Source organism: Bacillus rossius, chromosome 10 (genome assembly GCF_032445375.1).
Source record: "Bacillus rossius redtenbacheri isolate Brsri chromosome 10, Brsri_v3, whole genome shotgun sequence".
NCBI classification, from domain to species: Eukaryota; Metazoa; Arthropoda; class Insecta; order Phasmatodea; family Bacillidae; genus Bacillus; species Bacillus rossius.
The window spans coordinates 3,949,447-3,974,193 of record NC_086337.1 but is presented as its reverse complement, the minus strand read 5'-3'; the positions used below and the strand labels follow the sequence as shown (position 1 = coordinate 3,974,193).

The window sequence follows — 24,747 nt, the reverse complement described above, 5'->3', positions numbered from 1 at the left end:
ACGAAAAACGGAAAAAAATTTTTTATCTCAAGTCTCAGAGGGAAAAGAAATCCTGATGCTCTGCAGCTAATATCTTGTACCCAAGCAGAGACATATACAAGCAAGGGCTTTGATTGATATTTACTAAAAAAATTTCAATAGTGAGAAATATTCATTGTTAATTAATCAATATTGATTTATCAATAATTATTGATATTCTGACCTGTTATTTTAAAGTGAGTAATTATTTTGTTAATTTATGTTTATTTCTTTATTTCTATTTGAAACAACATAATAATAATAAATACAAAAAAGTTTATTAAACCCAACACATGCCTGAGCCTGAGCTGGATGGTGCAGTTCTCTGAAGGCATTTTGCTCTGGATCTGGTATAATATCCTATTCAAAAACTAGACGAACAAGAAGTTTGAACTTCTGAACTGACATTTGGAAAGGTGCAAGCACTTACCCTTCTGACTCCTCAATAAAATTTATGATGCGGTAGCATTGAACCCCCTCGCCCCTCCCTGGCTTTGAAGTATTTCTTGAGAGGAATAAATGGTACGTGTTTTTGTCATTCAAATGGATCAGCTGATTGTACGGATTCAAGGTCATAGTGACCTAGTTTTTCATACTTGTATTTTGACATAGGTAATTAATATTCTTATAAATAATTTCGGTGTTTATTTAATTTAAACAAGCATTTTAACTGCATTTTTACTGATTGTCACAATGTTGGCTGGGTTACTAAGTGTGATTTTATCCATATTTTATTTAAATGTTAGTTTTATAACTATAGTTATACGTATGTTTTATAGTTTGTTTATGAGGTTTTTAGAACGTAGGACAGTATTGTCTGTGAAACAGACAGATGAACGATGCTGAGATGCCAAAATGGCATGACGATATTTTATCGCATCCTGTGGTAAAGAGAGACAGAAACTTTCACCAGGTCTGAGGGAAAGCTCTCTGAATGGGGAATCACATAACAGTAGTTGTAAGAACAATATATGTAGCCAATAGGAAGGCAGCTTTTCCGGCAAAGTCCCCGGCTGATACTATTTTTGACGTGATAACCGTCTTATAAATCGATGAACGCCGGCTGCACGAACAAAACATCGTCACGTTCCGCCTGAGCCGAGCGTGCAAGAACCGGCCAACCACCATGCGAGAAAATCTTCTATAATATCAACCAGGTTAAGGCGGGCTTTTTAACTAATTGTTCGTGAATATATTTAAACAAATTATTTAAATTAAATTTGCAAAAACTGTAAATAATATTTGAATATTAAAAAGAATGCAATTTTTCATCAATGTTTGTTATGACGTTATCACGTAAACCGACTTGACAGACCAGTGCAGTGCCTTGCCTGAGCAGTCATCGCTCGCACTGCGAACTCTGCTGTGGTCCGGGCCGCACTCAGACCACCTCTAGTTCAACTGGAATGTCGCTGACCGCAGTCGGCAGGAAGCCACCACGGGGCGTTTCACTAAACCTCGAATTCTTTCAGTACCTACCGAGTATTGAGTAGCCATCAACTCTGTTAATTTAGTGAAATCGTGGACAGCGTAAAAAAATTTTTTTAGTAAAGAAAAAAATCTACAATATTTGTATGTAAACTCTTTTATTCAAAATGTCACATCAAACTCAGCAATAAGCTTCACAACTTTCACATTGTGAACAGTCTCAAATGAAATACCTAGGTACAAGACCTCATATTTTCTGCAAGTGCTTTGTTCATGTGCAATGCAGGCCATAGCTGACCTGTGAACTCATGATTGCCACAATGCTCTTAAGAATAATACAATACTTGATTAGGTTTTTTTGGTAGTGTAAATAACAGCTGATTATCTGTTTTAGAGGTATTCATGTTTGAGAAATGCATTTTAAAGACAATGTTTTGTATTAGTTACTATTTTAAGTATTTTTTCAGCCTCTAAATATTAATTTTGTATACTTTTCACCAGTTGCCTAGATTATTATGTGTTCAGGTAATTTTTAAGATATAATTTGCCTGGAAGCAGGATGATATCCAGCACCTGTGGCGAGTGAGACGGGGAGAAGGGTATCTTGCACGTGACAATAGTGAATTACAGCCATTCCCATGCAGGCGATCTGTCTGTGTGAGAGACAGAAAAATCCAAAGTTCTACGTGGGAAGAAAATTACAAGGAGTTGTGGGAGGTGAAAAGTGTTTTGTAGTTGAAAGGCGGTCTGTGATTAAACCACAAGTTCAGGTTTTTCTAGTGAGTGGACTCATTAGTCACCATAAGTCAGGCATTGTTTGGAGTTTATAGAGATGAAGGCTCAAAAATATTTAATATTATGTGGTTGCAAAGAACTTCACATTATTTTGTGGTGTGGGCCAGGCTGTTAAAATTATTTTGAACAATCTTATTTAAATATTTGGCCACAGGAGGCAGCATGGATCAGGTGAGGCCTGAATATAATTTTGGTGTTGGCCAATGCGCCGTGAGTTCAAAGGCAACTATGACCAGAGGATGTAATCAATTTTTATGGTTTTTAAGTAAACTTGAACATTTTGGAATTTGTTTCGGAGCGACGAACTGTCTTGGTAAAGTTAAAGTTTTGGTAAGAAACAGTGTTGTCCTTTCATATAGCACTGTCTCTTCAATAAGAAATGGCATCTTTTGCAATTTTGGTTAAAGTAATAGTAAATTAACCTATTTCTATTTTCAAATGCTTTTTTTATTTTCACAAGAAAAACATCCAAATCCCGTGGTTAATCATCAAAGGTAATAATTTGGAACTTAAAAACAGTTATTCAGCATGCAGTCTGGACTGTTACAAAGTGTCCACACTTTCAGGCTAAAGTTCAGCAAATACTTTGTGAAGATCATGTTCACTAAATATTCACCATAAATGATTATGTCATCAGAGTGACAAATAACGCTGTCAAAATCCCAAAGATTCTCAGAAATTGGCACTGAAAAACTTCTGATGAAATGAATTGGAATGGAAGTCTGAGAAAATGTAATATTCCAAACAGAGTACTAATAAAAGTTCTGACGCTTTCTCTTGAGAGGAATTTGCTAATAGTCTGAGTTAGCATCAAGTTTGGTGCACTATCTATTTGACCCAACATGTTGTAGCATTGCACAATGAAGATTTGTTATATACATATATATTTTTTTGGGTCATAAGAATATTGATTAAGAATAATGTTGATATGAAAGATGGTAATTATTTAATATGTAGATAAGGATAGTTCAGAGTTGTTAAAAATTGTTATTAATTACTTTGGTTAAATTTCATGGAAAACCTTAAAATCCTTATTTCCTTGAGATACTTAATTATTAATTTGAGGGTTTACTCCAGTTCGTAATAATTAATTTTGATATTTGATAATTAATTTCAGTAATTGTTTTGATTAAAACAGTAGTAGTATAGGAAAGTATTTCCGAGGACTGGCGCCGGCGCGTGGTGTGTGGCCGGTGGTGTCGACCGCCATCTTGGATTGTGACGTCACGGCGGCCATCTTGGATGGTTGTGACCTTGACCTTGGACCTTGACCTTGAATTTGATCCTCAAAATGTGTCAAAATCCGCCAAAATTGGGCAAAATTTGCCCAAAATTCCTCAAAAATCGCCAAAATTTCAATTTCTGTGAAAAAAAATTCCGCCAAAAATTCGCAAAAAATTCCTCAATTCGAAAATCAGGATTTCGAAAATCCTCAAAAGTCGTTTTGCCCTAGAAAGAACCCTAATTCCTAAAACTGGCTTAAAACTCCTAAGAGATAGCCGCTTATAAGCCATTTCTAGGAATAAGGATACCATGACCGCCATCTTGGATTATGTCGTCACCGATGCATTTTTCGTTACGGCCGCCATCTTTAACTTTTTTATTTATTATCCGATTTTAATAAAATATTTTTTTAAAAATTATAAAAAAAAATTAAATAATAAAATTTTAATAAAACATTTATAAAAAACAAACATTAACGGCACGGAGTTCGGAGTCCTCGGTTCGAACCCGGTGAGGGCAAAAAAAATTAAAAATGGCGACAGGCTCCTTCCTTAATGGTGGCTGCAGGCAGACTGACTCCCACCACTTTTCTTAAAGCAGATATATCGTCACCTAGTATGACGTCATGTCCGCCATCTTGTCTTCGTTGCTGGAGACCACCATCTTGTTTTCGTCGGCGAGAGTGCGCTGACGCCATGTTAGTTTAGTTCTTATCCGCTAGAGTGCAGTAATCATTTATTACTAAGGTGCCCGCCATCTTGAAATTTGGACGCCATATTGAAAATCCGTAATTATTTAGCTAGAAATTCGGGAAAAATTTCTAAATTCGTTAAATAAATCACTCATTAATTTACATATTGATTCGATCCGCTCCTGTCCTTGGTTCGATACTTGATCGATGCAATAATGTTTAATTTTATGTAAAAAATAATAATTTCAATAAACCATGTTCAACATTCGTAAAGAGACTCTAAATCCTCTACGACCACCATCCTATCAGACATCAAGACCACCATATTGGAAATGCGTAATTTTAATGCTAGAGATCCGGGAAAAAGTTCAGAACTCATTAAATAAATTTCCGATCAATAAACTGATTAATTAGATCGACTAAGGTCCTTGGTACGATCCCAGGCCGATACAAAACAACTTTAATATTTTAAAAAAGCACCACTAAAGTGTAAGGTTCGAGGAATTAAACACCGCAAGTTCTTTTACAAACATAATATTTATTACATAATTTCTATTCTACTACAGGATCACTTACGAAAGCCAGCAATCTTATAATCATTTAGTTCCGCAGCGGTGTGAAATGACTAATTCTTATCTCCAATCGGTTTGTACTAGACAGAGTCCAGCCAGAACCTTTATAGACATAGTCCACCTCTTCTTGACAGAGTTTCTGGATACCGTTTTTAACAGTTTGCTTCACATCGTTAGAACTGTAAATTACTGCAGCCGATGTCTTGAATGCACACTTCTTCACTTTGTCATCGAACGGATATGGCTTTCCATATATACAGTCCAACCACAAGTTATATTTCAAAGGTCCGTTTGTTGCTACATCATCAGTAAGCTGATTGATTATCTTCTGTCTGATATCGTCAAGAAAATTACAAATGCCCTTCGACTCACCGAACGTATTTAGATAATAGTAGTCTTTCAAAGTTCCACGAAATGCAGACTGCGCCAAGTAGAAGCCATTATCGTTCACTTGTAATGCTCCGAACACAGTCTTAGGTTTAGTTCCATGTTCAGACGTCATAACAATCGGTTGCTGGGCATCTGTTTTTTTGGTTGTACGCTTTCGTGTCTCCAATCTAAAGCAAGGAGCCGAAATGTCGGCAGGTAGTTCAGCAGTAGGAGCACAGACTCCACCTTTACATTTTTTCGCATGATGTCGCAAACTGTCAATTCGAGTAAACCATTTAAGGCACTCATCACATCGAAACTTCATGCGAGAAGGATTCTTCGTGCATTTGCTCCGCTCATGTCTTCGTGCATCATGGGAAAATGCGAACGGCGTATCACAGTAGCTGCAAGGATACCGTGGTGATGAAGACGATCCTTTCAGACCCGATCCAGATACAGACGTTGCAACAGTAGTACCATTTCCAGGCATTCTCTTATGCACATCGATGCATCGTTGTTGCGCCGAAACCTTTACTTTCTGCCGCACAGCAGGACCTTTGCATGCCTTCATGTGCGTTTTCATATTATCTTTTCTGGCAAACTGCTTATGACATTTCTAACAAACAAACATTTTACGATATAGGTTCTTGGCACATTCGCTCCTCTCGTGTCGCCGGGCATTGCTGTTGTTTGAGAAAATCTTGTCGCAGTAACAGCACCGATGTTCGCTAGTTGTCAAATCAGCATCCATTGAAGTCTCCATCGAGGTCGTATCGTCGATCGTCGTGGTTTCCTGCACATCCAGCTCAGTAGTCATTAAGCTATCTTCTGCTGGTGGTATCACATCTGTTGAAATCTCCTCCAATGTCGACGTCGTCGTCGTTGCCAACGGGATCTGCTCCACCATTGTCGTCGCTGACGTCAAGGTTCCCGTAGACGATGGTACAACGTCCATCGAGTTCGGCGTTAAAGTCGGTAAAGATGCCATCGAGTTCTCAAGAACAGGTAATTACACGACTTATGCACCAGATGAAATAATCTAGGTGATCCTTACACCGTCGACGACAGTAACAAACTGAGCGACCTGCTGTCTAGGACTCGCTTATATACATGCACCGGATGGAATAATACGCAAGTCAAATCAAGAACCATTTACTATAATACTAGAGTCAAAACAACATTAAAAATATAAGGACCATCAACGAAAAGGCAGCACATTTGGAAGCACCGACAACGAAAAGGCAGCACATTTGGAAGCACCGACTACGAAAAGGCAGCACATTTGGAAGCACCGACTACGAAAAGGCAGCACATTTGGAAGCACCGACTACGAAAAGGCAGCACATTTGGAAGCACCGACTACGAAAAGGCAGCACATTTGGAAGCACCGACAACGAAAAGGCAGCACATTTGGAAGCACCGACAACGAAAAGGCAGCACATTTGGAAGCACCGACAACGAAAAGGCAGCACATTTGGAAGCACCGAAAACGAAAAGGCAGCACATTTGGAAGCACCGACAACGAAAAGGCAGCACATTTGGAAGCTCCATCAACAAAAAAAAAAAAAGGCAAAAAGGAAGCACAAGTTACGAGATCTATGTCTTAGTTAGAAATCAGAATACAAGAAATAAAAACATTAAATTCTTATAATTTAAATTATTTATTTTATTGCTTTACACTATACAAATGCAAGTAAAACAAGCCATTATTGTATGTAGCCAGCATTCCTCAGTTCCTTGAGTATGAAGGATATTTCTTTGATGCAAGAATAGTTTCCTGCACAAAGCGAACCACGTAGAAGTCTTAGCCGGTCAACCAATATGTTTGGATCTTTCCATGACGTGTAATCATTCTCTTCTACCACCATCTTCCTTGCACCTTTATAATTATTATGATCTCTGGTGTCTTCCATTTTACCACCAACCGCAGGGTAACTTTCATGTTTGAGACGGTGATCATTACAAGCTTGATCAGATTTATTTAATATATCACGTCGTTTCCATCGTTTCGGTCTCAGGACACCGCCACATTCTTCAATCTTGGCAGCTTAAGGTGCTTCATCATAGTCTATGTCTTTGTAAACAGCCTCAGAGTCACTGTAACAATCACCGTAGAAGGAATCGTCTTCACCCAATTTACCGTAATAATTCGATGTTGATGATGTTGAAGTGTCTTCATCGTCTTCATGCTTCCTTTTTAGGAGTCCATCATTTTTACAAAGTAGGAAAGATCTACTTGAATTCGGCTGGAATATATTCTCACTTTTCACGTTAAGGATTCTTCCATTGTCTTCATTCTTCCGTAAATCATCAACCTCCTTCAATTTAAGTTCTTTGTCGAGATCGGAAGAGCCAAGAAAATTATTGTCGTAATGCAGATCACTCTTCCTTAGGCTAGTAGATTCATCGTTGTCCTCTAGCTTGTACGCAGGCTTGGCGCTACAAGTTCTGCCATGTCTTTTTAGGCTCTCTCTCCGCGTAAACGACTTGCTACATCGAACACAACTTATCATATTGCGCAGTGGATTTTTAACACAGTCATTCTTCTCGTGTTGTCTTTTATTCTTTCTCAAGATAAACTCTTTACTGCAAAACTTACACCTATGTTCTTTCGATACAGCGTCAGATCCCGAATCGGAATTCATATTAGTTACTGAGACTAATGCCAGATACCAATTGAGTGTATTAAATTAGATCCAATACTTAAATAGAAATTTTTTCATATTTCATCAGCGAGAATTAATATATCTCATGCAAAAGTACTTTATGCATGTAGTTCTGCTTTTCAACAACAGATGTCGCCACATGTTGCTTGCAGGTAAATCATATTTAGTTTTTTTATGCGGGATGCGGGATGCTCACTAACGATCGCAAAAGAAGGATGGCTTCGCTAGACTCCAAGGAAAAGGAAGTATGTTGGTGCTCCACAGATGTCTCATGGCGTAATATTAATTTGACTGAGTAATGATATTTTTTAATTCCACCTGATGAAAATATTGCAAGTTTTGATTTAGTAGCAGAAATTATCGAATTAAATGTAACTCCAAATAAAATGACATGTCTCATTAGACAAAAAAAAATCCATGCGGAGAGCGGTTTCTCAGAATAGTCAGAAACACTTGAAGAAACCACAGGATTGATTGCAAGAACACGGGAAAAACCAACAAAATATTGACAGGAATAATCAGGAGCACACGGAGAAAACCATCATAATATTGGCAAGAATAATCAGGAGCACACGGAGAAAACCATCATAATATTGACCAGATTAATCAGAAGTACTCGGAGAAAACCACCACATGTTTTCTTTGATATCATAAAATTACAGGAATAAATATTAAATATAAAAATAAATTAATAAAAAAAAATTTAAAAAAAATTAAAAAAAAATTAAAAAAATTAAAAAAAATGCATAAATTTCTGGCTTGTACAAGAACTCTATCTTTGCTCAACAATGATAAGTTTACAAGCTAGCAGAAACTGTTTATGCATTTTTTTAAATTTTTTTAAATTTTTTTTAATTTTTTTTTAAATTTTTTTTATTAATTTATTTTTATATTTAATATTTATTCCTGTAATTTTATGATATCAAAGAAAACATGTGGTGGTTTTCTCCGAGTACTTCTGATTAATCTGGTCAATATTATGATGGTTTTCTCCGTGTGCTCCTGATTATTCTTGCCAATATTATGATGGTTTTCTCCGTGTGCTCCTGATTATTCCTGTCAATATTTTGATGGTTTTTCCCGTGTTCTTGCAATCAATCCTGTGGTTTCTTCAAGTGTTTCTGACTATTCTGAGAAACCGCTCTCCGCATGGATTTTTTTTTGTCTAATGAGACATGTCATTTTATTTGGAGTTACATTTAATTCGATAATTTCTGCTACTAAATCAAAACTTGCAATATTTTCATCAGGTGGAATTAAAAAATATCATTACTCAGTCAAATTAATATTACGCCATGAGACATCTGTGGAGCACCAACATACTTCCTTTTCCTTGGAGTCTAGCGAAGCCATCCTTCTTTTGCGATCGTTAGTGAGCATCCCGCATCCCGCATAAAAAAACTAAATATGATTTACCTGCAAGCAACATGTGGCGACATCTGTTGTTGAAAAGCAGAACTACATGCATAAAGTACTTTTGCATGAGATATATTAATTCTCGCTGATGAAATATGAAAAAATTTCTATTTAAGTATTGGATCTAATTTAATACACTCAATTGGTATCTGGCATTAGTCTCAGTAACTAATATGAATTCCGATTCGGGATCTGACGCTGTATCGAAAGAACATAGGTGTAAGTTTTGCAGTAAAGAGTTTATCTTGAGAAAGAATAAAAGACAACACGAGAAGAATGACTGTGTTAAAAATCCACTGCGCAATATGATAAGTTGTGTTCGATGTAGCAAGTCGTTTACGCGGAGAGAGAGCCTAAAAAGACATGGCAGAACTTGTAGCGCCAAGCCTGCGTACAAGCTAGAGGACAACGATGAATCTACTAGCCTAAGGAAGAGTGATCTGCATTACGACAATAATTTTCTTGGCTCTTCCGATCTCGACAAAGAACTTAAATTGAAGGAGGTTGATGATTTACGGAAGAATGAAGACAATGGAAGAATCCTTAACGTGAAAAGTGAGAATATATTCCAGCCGAATTCAAGTAGATCTTTCCTACTTTGTAAAAATGATGGACTCCTAAAAAGGAAGCATGAAGACGATGAAGACACTTCAACATCATCAACATCGAATTATTACGGTAAATTGGGTGAAGACGATTCCTTCTACGGTGATTGTTACAGTGACTCTGAGGCTGTTTACAAAGACATAGACTATGATGAAGCACCTAAAGCTGCCAAGATTGAAGAATGTGGCGGTGTCCTGAGACCGAAACGATGGAAACGACGTGATATATTAAATAAATCTGATCAAGCTTGTGATGATCACCGTCTCAAACATCAAAGTTACCCTGCGGTTGGTGGTAAAACGGAAGACACCAGAGATCATAATAATTATAAAGGTGCAAGGAAGATGGTGGTAGAAGAGAATGATTACACATCATGGAAAGATCCAAACATATTGGTTGACCGGCTAAGACTTCTACGTGGTTCGCTTTGTGCAGGAAACTATTCTTGCATCAAAGAAATATCCTTCATACTCAAGGAACTGAGGAATGCTGGCTACATACAATAATGGCTTGTTTTACTTGCATTTGTATAGTGTAAAGCAATAAAATAAATAATTTAAATTATAAGAATTTAATGTTTTTATTTCTTGTATTCTGATTTCTAACTAAGACATAGATCTCGTAACTTGTGCTTCCTTTTTGCCTTTTTTTTTTTTGTTGATGGAGCTTCCAAATGTGCTGCCTTTTCGTTGTCGGTGCTTCCAAATGTGCTGCCTTTTCGTTTTCGGTGCTTCCAAATGTGCTGCCTTTTCGTTGTCGGTGCTTCCAAATGTGCTGCCTTTTCGTTGTCGGTGCTTCCAAATGTGCTGCCTTTTCGTTGTCGGTGCTTCCAAATGTGCTGCCTTTTCGTAGTCGGTGCTTCCAAATGTGCTGCCTTTTCGTAGTCGGTGCTTCCAAATGTGCTGCCTTTTCGTAGTCGGTGCTTCCAAATGTGCTGCCTTTTCGTAGTCGGTGCTTCCAAATGTGCTGCCTTTTCGTTGTCGGTGCTTCCAAATGTGCTGCCTTTTCGTTGATGGTCCTTATATTTTTAATGTTGTTTTGACTCTAGTATTATAGTAAATGGTTCTTGATTTGACTTGCGTATTATTCCATCCGGTGCATGTATATAAGCGAGTCCTAGACAGCAGGTCGCTCAGTTTGTTACTGTCGTCGACGGTGTAAGGATCACCTAGATTATTTCATCTGGTGCATAAGTCGTGTAATTACCTGTTCTTGAGAACTCGATGGCATCTTTACCGACTTTAACGCCGAACTCGATGGACGTTGTACCATCGTCTACGGGAACCTTGACGTCAGCGACGACAATGGTGGAGCAGATCCCATTGGCAACGACGACGACGTCGACATTGGAGGAGATTTCAACAGATGTGATACCACCAGCAGAAGATAGCTTAATGACTACTGAGCTGGATGTGCAGGAAACCACGACGATCGACGATACGACCTCGATGGAGACTTCAATGGATGCTGATTTGACAACTAGCGAACATCGGTGCTGTTACTGCGACAAGATTTTCTCAAACAACAGCAATGCCCGGCGACACGAGAGGAGCGAATGTGCCAAGAACCTATATCGTAAAATGTTTGTTTGTGAGAAATGTCATAAGCAGTTTGCCAGAAAAGATAATATGAAAACGCACATGAAGGCATGCAAAGGTCCTGCTGTGCGGCAGAAAGTAAAGGTTTCGGCGCAACAACGATGCATCGATGTGCATAAGAGAATGCCTGGAAATGGTACTACTGTTGCAACGTCTGTATCTGGATCGGGTCTGAAAGGATCGTCTTCATCACCACGGTATCCTTGCAGCTACTGTGATACGCCGTTCGCATTTTCCCATGATGCACGAAGACATGAGCGGAGCAAATGCACGAAGAATCCTTCTCGCATGAAGTTTCGATGTGATGAGTGCCTTAAATGGTTTACTCGAATTGACAGTTTGCGACATCATGCGAAAAAATGTAAAGGTGGAGTCTGTGCTCCTACTGCTGAACTACCTGCCGACATTTCGGCTCCTTGCTTTAGATTGGAGACACGAAAGCGTACAACCAAAAAAACAGATGCCCAGCAACCGATTGTTATGACGTCTGAACATGGAACTAAACCTAAGACTGTGTTCGGAGCATTACAAGTGAACGATAATGGCTTCTACTTGGCGCAGTCTGCATTTCGTGGAACTTTGAAAGACTACTATTATCTAAATACGTTCGGTGAGTCGAAGGACATTTGTAATTTTCTTGACGATATCAGACAGAAGATAATCAATCAGCTTACTGATGATGTAGCAACAAACGGACCTTTGAAATATAACTTGTGGTTGGACTGTATATATGGAAAGCCATATCCGTTCGATGACAAAGTGAAGAAGTGTGCATTCAAGACATCGGCTGCAGTAATTTACAGTTCTAACGATGTGAAGCAAACTGTTAAAAACGGTATCCAGAAACTCTGTCAAGAAGAGGTGGACTATGTCTGTAAAGGTTCTGGCTGGACTCTGTCTAGTATAAACCGATTGGAGATAAGAATTAGTCATTTCACACCGCTGCGGAACTAAATGATTATAAGATTGCTGGCTTTCGTAAGTGATCCTGTAGTAGAATAGAAATTATGTAATAAATATTATGTTTGTAAAAGAACTTGCGGTGTTTAATTCCTCGAACCTTACACTTTAGTGGTGCTTTTTTAAAATATTAAAGTTGTTTTGTATCGGCCTGGGATCGTACCAAGGACCTTAGTCGATCTAATTAATCAGTTTATTGATCGGAAATTTATTTAATGAGTTCTGAACTTTTTCCCGGATCTCTAGCATTAAAATTACGCATTTCCAATATGGTGGTCTTGATGTCTGATAGGATGGTGGTCGTAGAGGATTTAGAGTCTCTTTACGAATGTTGAACATGGTTTATTGAAATTATTATTTTTTACATAAAATTAAACATTATTGCATCGATCAAGTATCGAACCAAGGACAGGAGCGGATCGAATCAATATGTAAATTAATGAGTGATTTATTTAACGAATTTAGAAATTTTTCCCGAATTTCTAGCTAAATAATTACGGATTTTCAATATGGCGTCCAAATTTCAAGATGGCGGGCACCTTAGTAATAAATGATTACTGCACTCTAGCGGATAAGAACTAAACTAACATGGCGTCAGCGCACTCTCGCCGACGAAAACAAGATGGTGGTCTCCAGCAACGAAGACAAGATGGCGGACATGACGTCATACTAGGTGACGATATATCTGCTTTAAGAAAAGTGGTGGGAGTCAGTCTGCCTGCAGCCACCATTAAGGAAGGAGCCTGTCGCCATTTTTAATTTTTTTTGCCCTCACCGGGTTCGAACCGAGGACTCCGAACTCCGTGCCGTTAATGTTTGTTTTTTATAAATGTTTTATTAAAATTTTATTATTTAATTTTTTTTTATAATTTTTAAAAAATATTTTATTAAAATCGGATAATAAAAAAAAAAGTTAAAGATGGCGGCCGTAACGAAAAATGCATCGGTGACGACATAATCCAAGATGGCGGTCATGGTATCCTTATTCCTAGAAATGGCTTATAAGCGGCTATCTCTTAGGAGTTTTAAGCCAGTTTTAGGAATTAGGGTTCTTTCTAGGGCAAAACGACTTTTGAGGATTTTCGAAATCCTGATTTTCGAATTGAGGAATTTTTTGCGAATTTTTGGCGGAATTTTTTTTCACAGAAATTGAAATTTTGGCGATTTTTGAGGAATTTTGGGCAAATTTTGCCCAATTTTGGCGGATTTTGACACATTTTGAGGATCAAATTCAAGGTCAAGGTCAAAGGTCAAGGTCAAGGTCACAACCATCCAAGATGGCCGCCGTGACGTCACAATCCAAGATGGCGGTCGACACCACCGGCCACACACCACGCGCCGGCGCCAGTCCTCGGAAATACTTTCCTATACTACTAACAGTATAGATTATAATTTTACAGGACATCATTTTTAAACAAAAGTTTCTAATATGGTATGAATTTCAACTTTGTTTACTAAATTTTTAACATTGAATTTTTTGGGTAATTTTATATTCTATTGGATATTGCTAGTGTAATATCTGGAGAATAGTCTGGAAGGTACAGAAGGAAGAACGGACAAGCGCGACACTCTGGCGCCAGAAAGTTATTTTTCACTTTGTAAATGCGTGTTTGGGATTTACGCGTCACATGAACGCACAGCTGTAGCGACCGCCTGGAAGGGTCTCTGGAGGCTACCACTAGCCAGCCAACCAGGGCAAGCCCTGGCGTCAAGTGATGTGCCCGTACAAATTTCCTTATATGGTCATGTTTTGGAATTATGTGCGCTGATTGGTCAGTTGGCCCATGGGGTTGCCTCCCTTGTTTTCACCTTTACAAGGGAAGGTAATCTCGTCGACCAAGTCACTTGTTGCTCGATCGTCGCCGAACTCGGTCGCGTCGTCGGCAAGTCGCAAGACAAATGAAAAATTACTAAGGGACAATTTAACGCCTAGGGGCTGGGGCCAGGTCGTATTTTTTAACTTAAGTTCATTGTTTTTCGGACTAGAAACTAGAAATTTAGGCCCTAGGCGTCGGCATCGGCCCGACTTCGTGAGATTACGGTCCGCGATCGACGGTACCTTGAGTTAGGTAATTAACCAAGGGACATTACTAAGTTTTTTTTTTTCTTTGGCGAGTGACAAGACTCCTCGACCATCAACGGCAAGATGTATGGTGCTGTGGTATGTATTTGGACCTCATCCTATCAAAATTCAAAGACATCGTTAAAATTCGTATACGAAAAGACAAAAACTGTGCAAGTAACGAAGTTTTTCTAACTAAATTCATTTGTAAAATTGTGTATTGAGGCCATGTAACAATGAGAAAAAACATTTTTTTTAAAGAAATAAACAAAGATAATTTAACAAACTCTTTATTTCCAAATAACGCAGAACCATAGTAATGAAAAATTCCTCAGGAACATTGTTTGTTTTGTTTTGTTACGTTTCTATGTGTGCTTAGCCGGGCAAAAACATACAACGTAACAATGTAGTCCACTGATGAGATAGCAAATACTTCTCGTTCCAAACTATCATCGAGTTTTGACGGGTCAGCATATATTGTGTTACCTTTGTTCTATTTAGGCACCATAACAAGACACGCACACCATGGAATAAGATTTTGACCTTCTCACTAACACCCTCAACATATCTAGTTTGTTTTTCCAAAGCATTCCTCAGCTGCAATGGTGCACATCCCATTCAACATTTTTTTTAGGGGGTAATATTTTTAGGGAGGGAAATTTCTTGCTAAACTGTTAAAATTGTTCCAGGTAAAACATTATGTCCTTATTGTTACCTAACTAATATTTGAAAGCTAAAAAAAAATTGTACTGTATGTAAAATAAGATAAAAGTAAAAATCCTAACCTCTTGCAAAAATATAATGTAAGAATTGAATGTTTCTGATAGTATTGTAAAACTAACCACTGCAAGGATATTCCCCTGAGTTAGGGAAGAAGCAGGTAGGGACATTCAGAGGAGAAGTGAGTGATGGACATAGTGCCACTCGGCCAAGAGACCGTCAGGACAAAATGCAGGGCACAAATCAGAATACGAACCAGCTTTGTTGTGACTGCTTCGAGAGAATAACTTACATTCATGAAACAAGTGAACAAACTGACTGTCATTAAAAAGCAACAGTAAGAGTTTAATAGTTGTAAACTGATTACAGGAACTAGTGGATTTCATTGATCTATTTCTGTTTCTGAAAATGTCATGAGAAGCTTTTTGACATCAAAATTTTAATTTTTTCAGCATATTAAAATGTGTAGACTAGAAATACTGACACTGCGTACAAACTGGATGAGTTGGTAAACGTGAGATCGGCCGGGCTAAGTCAGTACTTAACCCTGTCACAGTTCATGAATCCCTTACGAGTGTACACTTTGAATTTAGACAAAGTTGTTAAATAAAAAAAGTTTGGAAACTATGGAAAATTTTTATTCTTTTTTAAAAACACCATGGCCGCCATAAATTATCAAGACCCATTTTCATACCATCTTCACATAATTATTAAAAAGAAAGTCTGTAACTTAAAATTAAATATTACTGTCCCGTAGCATTTTAAAAAAAGGAAGTTAATACTGAAAAATAGAACAGAAAAAAAAGATGTCATTACAAATTTCTCACAATTCCTTTACAAAAGGTACATTTGGAAATAAAACTACTTCTCGGGGGTGGTTTCTTCATGCGAATATACACGATCATCCTGAGCCAAAATGCTGACATCTGCAGTCCAAGAAATTTCAATTTTATGTTAAATAACAGTGACTTGTGGGCTGGCTCGGACCAATGAAATGAACGTAAAAGTGTCCTTCCCTACAATAAACTTCAATAATTAGCGAACAACAGTGCGACACAATCTTTCAGCACAACAACCAAACATCACACTGACACAATGGCAGCCTTCATCTACCAGAGACTATATCAAACCAAAATTACAAATATGCTCTCAACACACACAGATTTCTCAGCCAATCACAGCACTGGCTACCATAAGTAAATATTCCCCCGTTCTCTGGAACAAATTCCTTACAATTACTATATAAGTTATCACATCTGACTGCCAAAACCATCTCATGTGAAATCTTCCACTCCACTGTGTGAAGCCACTCCCGTAGACACACCTGCCTTCTGTTCTCACGTTAACTATAGTTACAAGAACCAGTTACATGATATGGAAATACATTACAATATATACAGTACTGAAAAGCAATCAAATAAGGTGGAATAAAATGCAATACCTACATTAATACATGTATTAACTTAGTCTGCGGTACTATGCACCACAACATTTATTATTTTTTTTTTTTAGTATTCTGGTTTTTTTTTTCCCCTCCAGAATTTAGTTTTACTACATTTTTTTTTCAAGTTTAGTAATCAGTTGCTTCGGAATATTTTGATATTTGTTTATGCTTGCTTTGAATCATGATGACTAAATTTATTTCATCTAATATTTTCTGGAAATTTATTTCAGTGTTAATTTCGTTCATTATGCTACAGTCTTGTGTGGTGACTGCTTCAGGATGTATAACAATATGGAACGAGCCCGCGGGTCTGTGCGCGGCCTGTTGGCAGGCCTGGACTGTGCTGCCGGCGGCTGCGAGCGGCAAGCAGTCGTGGGAGAACAGAGGAGGGACTCGTGGCGGATGGGTGAAGCCTGCATGATTTCGAGAACGAGATCTACTGGCAACATTGGAAAAGAGCATTGTCCAAGCAGCCCACCAATCTGTAAAGTTACGAGTTGCCACTGGATTGGGTGCGAGGCGTGGGACAAACTCTGTAACCAAATATACCTAGACAACGGCTGGTAACACTTAGGGTTTGCTAGTTATTTTTCTCATTCTGCCATACAAATGTTCGCACCTTTGCTCAACTTTACTTGTGTTTTTTTAAAAAAAATTATGTGCAAATAGTTTCACTAAACAAAGTAATAATGCACAATAATGGAACATAATTGAAAAAAAGGCATCTTTACAAACATTTCGCAACAAGATAAATATATCTTAAAATTTAAAATATGAATACATTTGTATGTATAACATATAACTTAAATTAAATCTAACTGATTTATAATTAGTATATATCTATATGACTAACAAAAAGTATTTATTTTTTCTTTTTTGACTTTTGAATTTTTTTAGAAAACTGACTAGATGGGTTAGGTACACCTGAAAGACACATGTCTTCATCTTTTTCTTTGGCAGCTGTAGCAAGAGTCGTATTGTGATCATCTTTAGACGAGACCGGAGTTCTACTCTCAACATTGCGCACACTTTGCAGAACCTGGCCGGACGCACTTCTGCTCCCGTGGTTAGTGTCGGTGCCCGGGCCCACAGCTTCCCCAGTCTCTCCGTCACCAAGGGTCTCTGTGCGTTCTCCGAGGTACATCCCTGCCGAAGGGAGTCTTGTTGCAGCCACTTCACAGCCACCCTCACGAATGTGGAGAAACCCCGAGCAGACAGGTGAGCTGCCAGCAGCAGCAACAGTCGAGTCTGCGTGCCCAGCCTGCGGTACGTCACTGCCTCCGGGCAGCCCTGCACCTGTCTTACAGTCCCACGTCTTCCTCCAGCCGAAGGCCACGTCCTCCGTCTGCCGAGATTCAACACTTTCTCGCTTCTCACTACCTATCACGTCCTGCTCACAGGATTCATTGCTACAATCATCCAAATACTTGAGCGTGACGAGATCGTTTCCGCTCTGCTTCTCCGGGCAGATTTTTTTTGGTTTGATTTTTTCATTTGCCCTTTTATTCTTCTTAGATTTATTGGTAGTTGTAGCTTCCTTGGAGACATCCTCACGCAGAGCTGGTGTATCAGCCATGCGAGAGCCTGTTTCATCGGTGTTCTCACGGACCTGTTGGAGTTCTCTAAATGCACGGCACGTCTGTCCCGACACTGCTTCCCGTAGTGCCGAGTCCTTCCCGGTCCGCTGCCCGTCGTCCCGACCCGCCACGGCCGCTGCCTCGGCAGACACGCTCGCTCTCGGCCGCGCGGTCCCTCCCTGGCGTGCAGCGGCACGGACCACTCCGTGCGGAGAGGAGTCCCCGATCACGGCGGCGCTGCGCTCTTCGCCACTGTCGGCGTGCAACGACACGGTAACGGCTGTTCCGACGGGGTTCACGACCTTCTCTACGGGACTCCAACTCTGCTTGGTTGGTTGGTCCCCTCGCAATATGAAAACCGCTCTCCGTCCTTAAAAAAGAAAAAGCCAGAGGCAGGGAGTTTTAAACAAACCACTGATATGTGTTAAGTTATTAGTAATTTCATCAAAGGACCATGCAGGAGAGACCAAACACAGAAAACACAATCTTAAGTATTTTCAAAGCATACATTTTTTTTTAAATCATCTCATGCTGAGATTTCAGTTATTCAAAAGGATCAATGCTCTGACTCTGGCTAGATCTTTGAAAACAAATGTTCACAGAAAAAATACAATTTTTTTACAGTTATATAATAATAAAAAAGACAAAAATGTGTTACCAAGTTATTTAAGCCACCAACTGATACTAATTTATATTTACATAATTTTGGAAAAGATAACATCACGAACTCTTTCACAAAAATAGGGTACAAGCATTTGTCACTAAACAATTTCCATCCCATTTGAGGTAGCAAGCCAACGAAAAGCTCATCTGGAGAGCATGCAATACAGGTTAATATAAAAAAAACCAAAATTCCAACAGCAGCATGATGTTATATCTTTTATACCAACACAAAACTGGTCAAGTAATTATAAGTTAAATTGAAAAAGTTAGTACCAAAGTACAGATAAAATGAAACAAATTATGCAAAGATCCTTAAACCCATTCATAAAAATTGTGAATAAACTATTGAATACCATAATTCTTAAACAAAGTAAATAGACTTGACTCTTTAATGGCAAATCACACTAAATAGAGAGCCACCGAGGTTGCGATATTGTCATCTACTGAAAACGTCCAGCCCGCCCTTGAGGTATACTCAGCACACCTGCCATCTAGTCATGATAGCACACCTCCGGGATCTACAGTCATTGGGGATGATTGCTGAGGTTATAAACTGTCATTGTAAAAACAGAATTTAATTTATATTCACATGATGCATCTTAACATGTTTAGAAAATTTACAGTTTTAGGCAGTTAAGTACATTTCAATATGAACGTAATTTTTAGTTCTGCCGTGTCTTCTTATCGTGCCCACGGTTGCAACCCTCTGTTCAAGGTGCTGGATGACAACATCTTCTCAGTGCGGAGCACAGTTTCTGTGTGACCTTGTGTGACCTTGTGTGACAGTGACGTGCGCGGGGCTGCACGGCAGGAGGCTCAGTGTGTGCCGTGCCGTGCCAAACTGTCGCAGTGCAGTGGAAGGGACACGTGGAAAACTGACAAATGACAAAGCTTTGAAACTGGTAGTTGAATCAATTCGGGGGGAAAAAAAATATTTACGTCATTTGGTTTAATTCCATGCAGCCCCTTAAAAATTTGTTATGGTGGAGCTTCAGTATTTTTGCGCAAATTTTCAATGCTAAAGATCTTCGCATCCTACAATGCAACAGGGCACTCAGCATTGAAAAGCCCATGGACTGTTGTCGCATGACTGCTCTGCCTCAGTGACTGAGTTGTCTGTCGGGCTTCGCTACTACACTGCCCGACAACCAGTATGATCAGCAGCTGTTTGATTTAGCCCATGAACTTGCCTTCTTTCATGACTCCCAAAATCTTTCTATCTACCCTTTTTTTTACGTTCAGTTCAAAACTACCTATGAGATTAAAACAAGACCATGCTTCACGTCAGATTTTATATCAAAATGTTATCACATGAAAATAGTTGCACTATGACCACAAGGAGCACTCGTACACCCAGACACGAGTTGCCAGCACTGTGACACGAGTTGCCAGCTAGGAGCGCTGTGAGGACACGGCGGCGCAGCTGGGACGAGACACAGCACCGCACGGCGCGGCAAGTAGCAAGTTATTTTTATCCAGTTTGGCGTGGGCAGCAAAAACACGAGAATTATTAATTTACCGAACTTAACCATTCTGCACAATGACCAGAAAAGTGTGTGCGGTAAACGATGATCTCGATTCCTGCATGGGATGGGGAATTTCACCAGAGAAATGAAGTCGCTGTAACTGTGCTGAGCTATTTGGCTTTGTGGCAGTTCGAGGTTGAAGTGTGAACGATTGGCGAGAAGAGATGGGGCACGTCTCCGGCTGCATTGCCTTTTGGAGCACTCTCTTAGTTGCCTTGGCTGGAGTGATAGCAATATTCAGCTATGAGTGATGATGCTAACTTTTCCCTCGGTACTAGGGTGCAACTTCACGCGGTCAATTAGAGAAAAATAATCACCGGTGATGAAACTGTTTCTGAGTTTAGCCAAATAATTTTTCTTTATAGCAAGCAGCGAAGGACAGTGTGTTATTTTTTATTTGGGTCGGCTTGCTATTTTTGTGAAATGAATTACGACAAATCAGTAAAGGTTAGAAACATTTACTTAGGTCAAGAAATATGATGTAACTTTTTGTAATTATGATTTTGTTTAGCTGCTTCTACACGAGTTAATGTTAACCAATCCTCTTTATAATACAGGGATTAAACGTAATTTTTTTTTTTTTTTTTTTTTTTTTTTTTTTTTTTTTTTTTTTTTTTTTTTTTTTTTTAGCTTTGCATTAAATCATTCAGGTTTTGAAGTTAAGTGGGATTGTAGATTTGAAGGTGAGATTGTTAGTGTTGTGACTTTTGGTTGGTATAAAATACAAGTGGTGTTGAGGTTAATTTTGAGCAAAGTAAGAATTAATATTTTTTTGATAAACACTAATTTATTGATACAACCACTCAATTGCCATTACCTTTTCTTTTGATTTACGATTTACTGTCCCTTGTGAAAACATAGACAGTAAGGATTGGGTGTAGTGGCAGTATTGCCTTGTGTTAAAACAATTATGTTCATGATTGCACTCTAAACCTGGCCATTGACAAGGTTTACGGTATTGGCAGGGCCCTGAGAAGGGAAGTCAACATTGCATAATCGTCACTTCAGCTCAAAATACTAGAAATATTATTTTATGCAGTCGAAAGTTTAAATAAGGCCAGTTACTACAGCAAAAACAATTTCCAAAGTGGAATGAAACAAAACAACATTACTCGGTTTTGCTAAAAAAAAAAACTACTTGCTAAATGAACAATTTAGCATAAATGTGACACTTTTAGGGAATTAAAGAGCATGTTCTTAAATTTTAATTTTTGAAGGATTTTTAAATCTAGAGTTTAGAATTCTTTAAAGGGAATCTTAATTTTTGTGTATTTCTTTAGTATATTTAAGCCTTCTAGCATGTGAGCTACCAGCATCCTGCCATTAGGCAACAGTCGCACCAGTATGCTGTATCCCTTGCAAAATGCATCACGCCTCTTTCCCCCACCCCTTGCCTTCTGCGGCTCCGTACCTAGCAGCTCCGCAAGTCGGTCGCATGCCGGTTCAGCCCCCTGCAGAGTTCTGCCTGCGCGAGCCTGGCTGTCCCCTCACACTCCGGACACTGCCCGGCCAGCGGAGCGACAGTCCTGCGTACCGTGCTCCGCAGTGCTCCGCGGTGACGTTCCCTCAATCCACTTTACTATACGAGGGTTGTCTGAAAAGTTTCCGACCTAAACATGAAGATGGCAGCACTCGTCAATGAAAATTGGGGAATGTGTTTAGTTATGTTTTGGAATATACTGTCTGAAATTTCAGCCATTTTGGACGAGCAGTTGTTTTTTAACAATTGTTTGCATGAGTCTCTGCATAATAGTTGTTTACGAATGTGATGGCCTCCTCATTCGACAAAAATGTCTGTCCTCTGAGTGCAACTTTTAACCCAGGGAACAAAAAAAATGTCGATTGGGTTTAGATCTGGTGAGTTAGGCGGGTGGTCAAGCAGTTCAAACCACAGTTCGCAGATTTGCACCATGGCAACCGCTGAGATGTGAGCTGGCGCATTGTTCTGGTGAAACAAATTTTTTGTTTCTGCAAATATGACATTTTTCTGCAATTTCTGTCTTCAGCTTGTCAAGTAATGATGCGTAGTTATGTTATTATTTTTCCAAAATAATTTATTAAGACAATTCCAAGACTAGCCTAGAAAACAGTATCTCTTTTTTTCTCCGGCCAAAGGAATAGTCTTTGCATTTTTTGGAGTTGATTCTCCCATCGCGGTTTTTGGTGTCGCAGACGTTCATCGTTACCCGAGCTGGTGTGGCCATGTTTGAATTGAGCTGCCCGAAATCTCCCTGTGGTAACTGATGGCGCAGAGTCGCCGTGTGCACCGTCCAACTCGTCTTCAATTAGCGCAGGCGTGTTGCCTTTCAAAAACAAATATTTAATGACACTTCGATACACATTTTTTTCTTTTTCACAAAAATATGCGCATTGACTCATGAAAACGATGGTTAAAAAATCAATTCACGTCCAAAATGGCTGAAATTTCAGAAAGTATATTCCAAAACATGACTAAACGCATTCCCCAATTTTCCTTGACCAGTGCTGCCATCTTCACGTTGAGGTCGGAAACTTTTCAGACAACCCTCGTAAACCATGTAGTGATAGTTAAATAGTTATTTGTTTTCAGTTTCCTACATTTTTTATGTGGGTTTTGTGCTACTACACCAAACATACTACTACAATGTTTCACTTCTTCGCCGTCATGTCCTGATGACAATGAAAGAAACCTACATTATTGGTAAGTGAAATCCAGCCTTTAACTCAAGTTCTACCTCCCTAAATGTCACGACTCTCTGTCGGATTTTGTGTGTTGATATTTTTTACTTTCTGTCGGATTTTGTGTGTTGATATTTTTTACTTTCTGTCGGATTTTGTGTGCTGATATTTTTTTGTAACAGTGCATTACTTTGATGCAGGGGGCGTCTCCGGTTCCGTGCTGACAATCGGTCAACTCGCTTCACTCGGGTCCACGCGATGCCCACCCGTGTTCCCAGACATCACCACAGCTCGAGACTCTTTCTAAACAATAAATGGAATGAAGCTAATATCTTTAATAATCACTGTACACGGACCCCTTTATTTTATTTTTTTATTAATTACTTGCATTCCATTCATTATATTTAAATTGTTCTGCAACATTTTACAAAGAAGCTGTAAATGTAATTATAACATAATTTTGAACAACCAATTAAAGATATTGTTTAAGAGATCATTTGTTTTCTTTATTTTACCGTGACATATGGTCATTATAAATCACTCAGATACATTTATAACGTAGGATAGTGAACAGTCTCTCCCCATATGAGTTTATATAAATGGTACTAGCTTTTCAGCACACATTCCAAACTTTTACAAACTTTAAACTATGAACTAAAGACCATCACAGAACTAAACCTGTATGTAAAGATTGATTTAATGAAAAAATTATGTTTAAAAATATTTCAGAATATAGCTGGAAAATATTTTTTGACTTTATAGTCTCAAGAAAATATTTTTTTCTAATCATTGAATACTTTTGTTTGCAGGTTTATTATAACTGAGAGCTCATGTCAATTTTACAGAAAACACTGACAAAAATCTTATGTTATAGTTTTCTGTCATTAGACGCCATGTTATTTAGAGTTGTAAGCAAATGCTTCAAGCAGCAAAATGAGAATCTTCCACTTTGACTCACATTCTAATATTTGATGTGAACGCCTTGAACAATCACACAGGCAACAATCGTACTTTGTCACGCCTTGACAATTTAAACCATTCTTTATGATGATAAGTGTTCATACAAGGAACTGTCCCAATGTAATGAGAGATAAATATTATAGTTCATATTGCATATTTTATTTATTATATATGCTCAAATTAGTACCTATTTATTAATTTTGATTTCTGATTTAAATATTTTTTTTTATCTTGCTGGAAGTCAATTATTGATGTATAAAACATTTTCGCTCTGTGTATAAGAAATTTGGTAGAAGTAATTTTGTGAAAATGGAATGGAAGTCGATGGCGGACCCACAGGTAGTAACATAATCCCATATATAGTCACTTTCATGAATATCAGGGTACATATCAAACTCTATGATAGTGAAACTATCCGGGAATATATTTATAATTATTGCGTTTTGAAGTTTTAGCTCGTGTGCTGTTACCAAAAATGCTGTTTTTTGTGTTTACCAAGATTTACAAGTAAGCCTAGCCTACCCCGCATTAAAAATATCCTTCCTTTATTCTATTTTTGTGTCACAAGTCAATTTTATTTATTCTTTTTGACTCTGGCATGAATTTTCATTTTTGTAAATATAATTTCATACTTACCTGTCAATTGTTTTAGTAAAAAAATTGGTTGTCTGTAAAGTCGGTTTACGGACGATAGTTTAACGTGACGTCATAACAAAACATTGATGAAATGATTGCATACTAATATGAATAAAATTGAACAATTTTTAATTGAATTATCACTATTTTGTATGGAT

The 24,747-nt window shown here is 38.3% G+C and overlaps 1 protein-coding gene across 4 annotated transcripts in view; it reads right to left on the bottom strand.

Annotated features, from left to right (window-relative positions):
* The window catches only part of LOC134535723 (breast carcinoma-amplified sequence 3 homolog), a 213,312-nt gene that overhangs the window by 99,450 nt on the left and 89,115 nt on the right, over window positions 1-24,747 (bottom strand). For 3 of the 4 annotated variants that reach the window (XM_063374937.1, XM_063374936.1, XM_063374934.1), the window contains exon 11: window positions 14,680-18,516. The exons of the other annotated variant lie outside the window; for it this stretch is intronic. In XM_063374937.1, the coding sequence (XP_063231007.1) occupies window positions 17,432-18,516 (1,085 nt within the window). In that variant the 3' untranslated portion in view covers window positions 14,680-17,431. Of the gene's footprint in view, window positions 1-14,679; window positions 18,517-24,747 lie in introns of those variants that run through there. 4 annotated transcript variants of the gene reach the window in all.